Below are 9669 nucleotides of genomic sequence, written 5' to 3'. Positions count from 1 at the left end.
ATGGCTACTCCTCAAGCTGGTGACCCGGACGCGAACTTTGCCCCTTCTGCTTCGCCGTCAGCGGTACCTGCCTCTTCAGTCAGCCCGGCATTAAGCATCTCGGCTTCCACGCAAGTCCGTCTCCCCCCATTCTGGGCCCATGATCCCCTCCTCTGGTTTGTCCAGGTGGGCAATTTCTTCCACATGCGACATATTACATCAGAAACCACCAAGTACCAGCACCTGGTTGAAAGTCTTCCCCCGTCCGCAGCCGCTGAGGTTCTCCTTCTCCTCGTGCCCTCGTGTCCTCGCGCCGGCGGCAGACAAACCCTATTCAGTCCTCCGGGACGCTCTCGTCATCCCAGGAGCACCGTTTGCAGCAAGTGCTTTCATCTGAACAGCTCGGTGATCGTCGCCCCACTCAATTTCTCCGCCATCTGCAGTTCCTTCTTGGCGACAAGGCATCATCTATTGACCCTGCTATCCTCAAGGAACTTTTCCTCCAGAGACTCCCTCCCCATGTACGCGTGTCACTAGCAGCATCGGGCGCCCTGCCCCTCTCAGAGCTAGCAGAACTGGCCGACCGCGTCCTGGACATTGTCCCTCCCACCGTCGCCGCGATGCCCTGCAATGCGCAATCTGATGATTCCGAGCTCAGCCAGCTGCGCCAGGAAGTTGCGCGCCTCACCGAACTTGTCTCACACCTGTCGGACCAGCGCTTCCCGAACCGCGGGGCAAGCCCCTCACGGCGCACACCGTCGCCGGCGCGTCGCTTGCAGTCCCCCAAGCGCTCCCGGCGCACTTCACCACCGGCCTCCACCCACTGTTGGTACCATCACACATTCCGCAACCGCGCTCGTCGCTGCCAGCAGCCCTGTACTTGGCCGTCGGGAAACGGCCTGGGCGATCATTAACGGCGGCTAGTGATTCCCATCCCCCTGAGTGCCGTCTCTTTTTCGTCACGGACAAGATTTCCGGCACCCGTTTTCTCGTGGATACTGGTGCCGAAGTCAGTATTATTCCGGTGACGCCGTTCTACAAAAGAACTCGGCAGCAAACCTCTCCACTCCGGGCCATCAACTCATCCTCCATTGCCAAGTACGGCCAACGTTCGCTCACCATCGACGTTGGCCTTCGCCGCCGCTTTCAGTGGTTATTTTGGATTGCCACTATCTGTCATGCTATCCTTGGAGCCGATTTCCTCCGCTACTTTGGACTCCTTGTCTACGTCGCCCGCCGCCGACTTGTTGACGCCAATACACACCTTACTGTTCACGGCGTTGCCACGGCGTTGCCACCGCATTGCAGCCACTGCACCCCACTTTCGTTCCGGCTCCAGCCACGTCTGTTTTTGAGGCGATACTTCAAGAGTTTCGCGATATCACTCGTCCACCTAATGTCAACAGCCCGGTCAAGCACCATGTCACACATTTCATCATGACAACGGGCCCGCCAGTACACTGCCGCCCACGGCGACTCGCTCCCGAACGCCTTAACACCGCCCGAGCGGAGTTTGAGCATCTCCTACAACTGGGCTTTGTCCGACCTTCGTCAAGTCCATGGTCATCCGCATTACACATGGTCCCTAAAAAGACCGGCGACTGGAGACCATGTGGCGACTACCGCGCGCTCAACAACGTGACAGTTCCTGATCGATATCCCTTGCCGAACATACAAGATTGCACGGCCCATCTGCACGGATGCACTACCTTCAGCAAGGTTGATCTCATCACAGCATATCATCAGATTCCTGTTGAGCCCTCCGACATCCCAAAAACCGCCAGCACCACACCATTTGGTTTATTTGAGTACCTGAGGATGCCATTTGGTCTGCGAAACGCTGCACAGACATTTGAGAGATTCATTGACACAGCTTTGCGAGGCCTTACCTTCTGCTTTGCGTATCTCGACGACTTGCTCATCGCCAGCGCAGACAAGGAACATCACATGATGCACCTCTGTCAACTTTTCCGTCGTCTCGACGAGTACGGCATCGTCATAAATCCTACCAAGTGCCAGTTTGGCGAGTCCGAGCTGGACTACCTCGGACACCGAGTAACAGCCGCAGGAATTCGTCCCCTCGACGGCGAGGTTGAGGCAGTCCGGAACTTCCCCCAGCCCACCACCAAACGCAAGCTGCGTGAGTTCCTTGGACTGGTCAATTTCTACCGGCGCTTCATTCCCGGCTGCTCGGCCATCATACACCATCTGGAAGCGATGCTTTCTTCTGCTGCGCCGCGTACCACCCTCGACTGGACACCTTCGGCCTTCGAATCTTTCAGCGCCATCAAAGCCGCATTGGCGAATGCCTCGCTCCTTGTATATCCAATTCCAGGCTCCCCAACATGCCTGGTGGTGGATGCTTCCAATATTGCTTTAGGAGCTGTTCTTCAACAGAAGTTGCATGGCGTCTGGCAACCCATTTCATATTTTTCACGTAAGCTCAAACCACCGGAGACACGCTACAGCACTTTCGGCAGGGAGCTGCTCGCCATCTATAGTGCTGTACGTCATTTTCAACATTTCTTGGAAGGTCGTAACTTCTTCGTGTGCACTGACCACAAGCCGCTCACCTCAGCCATTACGTCGAACTCTACCAACCGCTCACCGCGCGAAGCTCGCCATTTATCCTTCATCGCCTAGTTCACTTCCGACATCAGGCACGTCAGCGCCAAGGATAACCCCGTCGCTGACGCGCTTTCACGAATCTCCGTGGGTGCCCTTACCTTTCCCTGCACTGCTACTCCCTCCATAGATGGATCCACCACTTCACCGTCCAACTCCCTCGACGACAGGACGTCGTCGCGAAGGCAAGACTCAAGCCCGCCTTCCTAGACCAAACTGAAACCAACCTTCCTGTGCCTCCATCTGGGCCCCCCCTGCTACCGCCGAAACGCCCTCGCAGGGTTCACTGGGTGCTACCGCTTCTCCGGGTGGGGGGCTCCTGTGGCGGCGCCGAAGACGATCGCACCATCCGTACCACCCGCGCTTCTTCTCACGCCTTTTCCGGTGCGTGCACCACTTCGATTCCTGTCCGGCTCCGGTGAACAGCACCGTTCTCCGGCTGCAGTCTCGAAAATAAACTCAGATGGCTTCCCCTCAAATACAAGAAAGGAAGTTTTTGTGTATTGCACTTCTTAACAACTCACAGGCCTGTTTTTGTGTACCTAGTAAAGATTTGAGAGCTAATTTGTAATTGCAGTGCTAATTTCTAGAATGTTTCTCTGTTTTTTGTCTGAATGTGTGACATTAGGTCATTAACAAAAAGACTAGTATGGTGCCACACAATACAATTTTGTCTGTACCTTTGATTTTGTAGATGGACATCGGTGGTGGTGTCTTAGTGGGCAGTAACCATTTGAGCTATTTAAAGAGTCGCTGCGGGGGTCAGCCCACAAAATTTTCTAGGGCACTCTTACGTGTTCTCTTCACACAAGATGAGCTGCGAGGGAAGTCCCTTTTTGGTGTGGGATCAAATGCCCACAAAAATAAAGAAGTCAAAGAAGGACTCGACAAGACACGAGTGAATGCGCTGCTCGGTAAGCATTTTTAATACTTTGCCTCTGGTGTGTCGGGTAGCTGTTCAAATCCACATAACACAAGTGAGAAAATGAATGTGTAGGCAATGTTGTTTCCTATTGTGCGTGCATGCGCATGATGTCACAAAACAGTATCCTTCTGTAGCTGAGCAAATGAAGCAGCAGTTTCTGCAATGTTGACACACTAGTGTTAGTTCGCCTGCCTGTTCGTATGACCAGTGCAGCAGACAGAAAGAGATCGTAACGAAGAGTCACTGAAGTACAATGAACTAAGTGGTCAGTTTTTTCCCACTTTTTAACGTAGTTGACCGCATACTCCAAAATTATTATTAAGTAGGTGTCACCCCCCCTCCAAAGACATATGCACAACCTTTCACATTCCGTGCGAATGATATAGCGATTTGTCAACATGATAGAACCCACGTTTGTTTCTGCATTCCCCTGGTGCTTTACGAGATCAGGAATTCACAGACAATTTTTCTTTAGAGCACCTCCCCATTTCTGTATCTGTATTGCAATAGGAGCCGTTAGCTATCACGTAAAACACTGTTGCACCGCGCTATGACATCCGCGTCCATATCTATGGGACTGGGCAATATGTTCAGTCGTGTTCTCTTGCACATTTGTCATAGTGCGTGGGTGGGTCCCTTGTAGTACGATGTTGGAATTTTTGTTTCATGTTTTTCCACTGAAAATTTGAAATTACCAGATGGCTGCAACTCTATCATCACCCATGCAGCATCACTGTTTTTTCCTTTTTGTACATAGACAGTAGCAACAGAAGTTTCCTTTACTTGTATTTTTCTGTGCAAATTTTGTCATTGTCCATTGTCATTTCTCAAATTTCATAGCATGTGGCAGGAAATTACATGCACAACTGAATTCTTCTTTTCCAGCATGCACAATGACAACCTTTCACATCCAAGATGATTGCAAGTTGAAGAATAGCCTGTCAAGCCTATTAGTCAGGGAATGTAAATAAAAATGTAAATAAATTATCACAATCCATACTTGATGGCTGTTTTACTGGACCAAGAATGATTTCGAATAGGAACACAGCAGGGGAAAACAGTAGCCATTTTGCAATAGCTCAATAAGGATGCTACTGACTGTTTTCAATACGGACTCAATTGGAACAGGGTGGCCAATAGCCAAAATACTCTCTGTAGAAAGTTCATACATAGGTCTATAGACCTCTTATGATAATTATATTGACCTCTATCGACAAATATCAATAGCATTCCTATACAACAGCAATAGATTTTTGTTGTAAGGGTAGGAAAACAACGCTTCAGCAGTTCGACCGTTCGGCTACCATCCCTGCTGGAAACCGTCTCATTCAAAATCCTATGAAAATCTTATTGAACCTATTGGATATCATGTACACAAATCTCATTCAGTGACTGCGAAAATTCTCATTCCCAATGAATGATTTGTGACAAATATTACATTGAAAATGGTGCCATATTCAATGAGTCTTAATGAGAAATCACAGTATGTGTTAGTGAGATGTAATGAGAAGTCACAGAAAGTGTTAATGAGATGTAATGAGAAGTGGTGGCTTCAAACTCATTGAATGTCCCCGTCATGTCTCATTGAACCAATGAGCCCCAGCAGGATATTTCTCATTGGAATGGTTCTCCATTTCGATTCGCCAGTAGGTTTGTTGTGGTATAGTCACATTAGATGTGTAGAGCTTTCCAATGAGTATAAATGAATTCCCGCAAAAATGAATTAGACTCAATGTGATTTGGATAATTTACTGGACCAATGCACTACATATTGTATTCTATCACAGCACATATTTCAGCTTGGGTGTAATATTTTCAGTGGCACTGTGCCTTCACAGATGCGCAATGTTTGGCTAGTAAAACTGTCGTGCATCAGATAGTGGGAAATAGAAAATATAAAAGATGTAATTAACATTTAGCAGTAGCTGAAGGCGCAGCCTCCTTCACTCCTGCTTTTTTTCCAGGGAGCACCTCATAAAGCGCAACAATGCAGTGTAAACCGAACATTAGAGAAGAGGTTGCCGGTAGTCACTGTACAGAATTAAGAGAAACAAATTTGAAGGTATCTTGGACGGAGCAAAGTGTAAAGCATTATCCCAGCCGGGTTAGGTCCTGTCATCAACTGACAACTTCTCTTATATATTTAATACCGATGGGGCACAAGTAGCACAAGTTAAATGAGCAAAAATCAGCTTGGTCAGTTCACGTGATGATAAATGAGCTGCCGCAAACTGTGAGGCAGATTGTGGTAAAGGAAAGATGGACATGAACACCTTCCTCGTTTCAGTAGACGATGCAAAGGATATTTTCAGTGATGTGACATTGAAGTTGTGAAAGTCATTGAAGTCAGGAAGCATTGTTCAAAGCAAATTTATTGGACTATGCTGCTGTGTCGACTCCGTATCTCTGCCCCCCATGCAAAACAATGTCGGGTTTCACGGGTACTGTGGATGTAGTTGGTGCTACCATGAAGGAGAGTACTATGCCTCAGTCATGGACCCTATCACTATTAACACCCCAAGAGAATCGGCTGGTGAAGCAGCAGTGAGAGAGATTCAGCAGTCATTAACGGACAACCTCTAATGTCTGCGGATATAAATGACCAGCTGCACTAATAAACATGCCATATTTTGAATTTGCACAAGTGTTCTTGGGCGTTGTACGGACTGCCACAGGTACGTGGCTGTGCGAAGCCAAAGGATCATTCTGCAAGTGTTTACTTTTATTCGTCACATAAATTGTAGTTAGAAACTAGCAAAGCAAAATAGACGCCGTTTTTGCAGTTGAGTTATATGGACAGGTGAACATTCTCCGGAAGAAAGTATGTAACTACAAGATCAATAATTACCTAATAATGATTAATTAACTCTTTAATTATGGGATTTCGCATAAAAGCGAGGAAACGGAAAGGAATAGGTTCCTCGTTGAAAGACATTCCATGTGCAAATATGTGTTAAATGCGCACCTGTGTTGAAATGTTCATCGCTCAATTTCGTCATGCAAATGAGCCGAAACAAGAAATACGCAGTTTGCAAACGCAGAAACGATGCGACCTTCGCCTTATCCGGGTAGAACAGCGGTCTACCTGGCCATTAGCTCCTACATCAATCAGTTTCATCGCTCCAAATTACGTGGCCCTCCCACTTGGGTTGCATGTCGCTCTTTCTGCGCCAGAAACGTGCTTAGTTTATGTTCCGGCTCATTTGCATAGCGAAATTCCGCGACAGATATTTCAACACACGTGCGCGTTTGTGTGTTTTTTTTTTTTCAACATGAAATTAGTTTCGACGCCGAACAGATCTCGTTCTGTTATTTCGCCTTTGCGAGAATCCCCTCATTAAAAAGCTAATGAACTTTAGGTAATTCGTGGTCATATAGTTGCATAATTTTCTTCGAGCGAATGTTCGCCTGGCCATTTAACTCAACTGAAAAATGACATCTATTTTGCTCTGCTAGTTCTCAATAAAAATGTTGTAGCGAATAAAAACAATGCAAACTGTATGTTTGCAAGAAAAATAATCATCATCATCATTAGCAGACGAATAATGACGCCACGAAGCTCTTTATCGAAACCACCAAAGGACTTCAGAGAATATAGCTCTTGGAAGCCCTCAGAATGGAAATGTAGGTTACTTTTCTAAGTTCACCCACATATATAGGGTATCCTTACTGAAAACTTATATCAGATCTCGTTCAAGCAACTGATTCAAGATAAACTGTTGCACGAGGAAGCTGAAAAGGCTGAAATATGACCAGAAAATGCCCTGGCTTCATCATTAGCAGACGAATAATGACGCCACGAAGCTCTTTATCGAAACCACCAAAGGACTTCAGAGAATATAGCTCTTCGAAGACCTCAGAATGGAAAGGTTGGTTACTTTTCTAAGTTCACCCATATATATAGGGTATCCTTACTGAAAACTTATATCAGATCTCGTTCAAGCAACTGATTCAAGATAAACTGTTGCACGAGGAAGCTGAAAAGGCTGAAATATGCCCAGAAAAGAAAGAAAGGCGCACAAAAAGGGAAGCTAAAACAATGAAAACGCCACTCTGCTTCATTAATTTCTGATCCAAAGTTGATCCACACTAACACGTATGAAAACAGATATACTACAAATATCCAGTGTACATACAACAACAGTGACAACACTATAAGGAGATAATGTGTGACACAATTTGAAGCAGGCAAAATCTGATACATGCATATGAGAAATCACGAACGTCACTTATCCAGTAGCACCTTCTCATCTAATTGTCCGACAAAGTAAGTCGGTCTAGTGCAAGCGGGATGATGGCACATCATGAAGGCACTTCAGAGAACTATGGATAAATGTCGGGTCACTAGACACCTGTTGGTTCGCTTGGGAGTTGAGGATCAAACGTCCGAAACACGCGGCTTACATTTGTGTTAACAGAGCTCATGCACGGGTTCAGGAACAAAACGCGTGACGGAGGACCTCACTACACAAATGCAAAGCCGTTCAGATTTTAATACGGTCGGCGGAGCTGAAGGGCAGGAAGCACCATCTAATTTACCAGACTGCATCTTAGATCCTTCACGCCAACAGACGTTTCCAAGTTCAGAACATATTCTGAATTGATGCCGATGGCGCTCGGTCGCATACGACGACGAGAGCATTATGGCTGTTGTTACGTTTTGACAGACTGCCAAAGCTGAAGCGTCGCAGGGTAAAGCTCTCGCAGTGCACAATCAGTTTTTTGCAACCTACTCAGGAACGCGGAGTTCTGTACATAGCTTGGCACACGTTTTGGTCTTTATTTATTTTATTATCTTATTTATTTATTATTACAATTATTATTCTTATTTCGTTTATTTTATTATTTCATCAATATGTTTTATTGTATTTGAGCATAATTTAATATGTACATGTTGTTCAATTAATTTCGACAGTTATTTTGTTTTTGCTTTTTTTTCGCTTTATATAAGCCCAGGTTATTTTCACATCCATAAATCTAACACTATCTGGCGTAGTCGCTGGAACATCCCACAAGGATGCCACAAGGATGCATCCCATTTCCAGCTCGAATCCAGCATTGAACTATTCTTGTTTTCGAATGGCAGTTGGATGGTTTCACAATGTAAATTCAACCTGCACTGACCCAGCATGGAAACTGCTTCGCCAGAATTTTTTTTTCTAGGCTCATTCTTATGTTTGCGTGCGACATAGAGCTCCTCTATTGCAAGTCGTCAGTGTCCTTCAGTTTTCATTGTTTGACTCACGTTGCAAAAAAAAGTGTTTTCAGTTTCGGACCTACCGGTGCCCTATTTCAGTGGCTGCTTTAATTATGCTGCGCAACCATTTCACAACCATTTCCTGCAACATGATTTGAAAGTTTTTTGTCTGCACGGGCACTTGGGAAAGGTGTAGGGCTGGAGACCGTTCACATATTAAAAAAATGCAAGGGCAGTATCGCCTTCATCATCCACCGCTTACGGGCGAATGATCGCCAAAGGGGTCGTGTACAATGCCACTACATATGATATTAAATGTCAGGGGACAAATAATAAGATAGTTTGTCTGGACGACGGGTCGTATGCCGAGATTATTCGCATTAGCTTTCGCCAACGGTAAGTTCACTGACACTTTTGGAATACAACAGTGTTCGGAACACACGTAACAATATGTTGTTTCTCAGTGAGTAAGAATACCTTCACCTGTAGTGTTGGCATGTAGACGTATGCACATGGCACTAAATGAGCAGTTTGTCGTGACCAAGTTGCCAGACAAGATCGAATATGAGTGATGACTACCGTTGTGAAAAACTGTTTTCCCTTTCTTGGTAAAATTTCTTTCATTGCATGTATGATTCAACATTTTAATTGTATTAGTAGTGCGACAATCTTGAGATAACCATTGATGTCTCTTCTAGCAGTTCCTTTTTTCTGAGATAACGTCAGCTATAACCATCAACCTTTCTTACACGATGTCATGTACCGTGTTTTTGAGATTTTCTCGTTTGAAGTATATACTTACAGCTGTCACATACAAGCGTACATTATTTGTATATGTTTTGCTATATATTGTTCACACAAGTTTGTTCACCACTTGCAAACACAGTGTGCAAAACTATGCATGGGTAGAGAGCATACTTCACTTGAGGCACTCCTGCGTATT

At 45.7% G+C, this 9669-nt stretch overlaps 1 protein-coding gene across 1 annotated transcript; it reads left to right on the top strand.

The window, feature by feature from the left end:
- Positions 1-893, top strand: LOC135392347 (uncharacterized). Its single transcript, XM_064623062.1, has 3 exons — positions 1-114; positions 166-273; positions 345-893. Exons 1-3 carry the CDS (start codon positions 1-3, stop codon positions 891-893), a joined length of 771 nt encoding a protein of 256 aa, XP_064479132.1.
- The last annotated feature ends 8776 nt before the right edge of the window (positions 894-9669 follow it).

This window comes from Ornithodoros turicata, chromosome 4, assembly GCF_037126465.1.
Source record: "Ornithodoros turicata isolate Travis chromosome 4, ASM3712646v1, whole genome shotgun sequence".
In the NCBI taxonomy this organism is placed as follows: Eukaryota; Metazoa; Arthropoda; class Arachnida; order Ixodida; family Argasidae; genus Ornithodoros; species Ornithodoros turicata.
Note: the sequence above shows the minus strand (reverse complement) of the source record. Positions and strands in the feature narration are given on the sequence as shown.

What these genes read in the sequence shown, in the direction of transcription:
- LOC135392347 (XM_064623062.1), top strand. Translation starts at nt 1, where the DNA reads ATGGCTACTCCTCAAGCTGGTGACCCGGACGCGAACTTTGCCCCTTCT. An exon ending in GCATCTCGGCTTCCACGCAA is followed by an intron (nt 115 to 165) that starts GTCCGTCTCCCC and finishes TGGTTTGTCCAG; the next exon opens with GTGGGCAATTTCTTCCACAT. An exon ending in CTGAGGTTCTCCTTCTCCTC is followed by an intron (nt 274 to 344) that starts GTGCCCTCGTGT and finishes TCGTCATCCCAG; the next exon opens with GAGCACCGTTTGCAGCAAGT.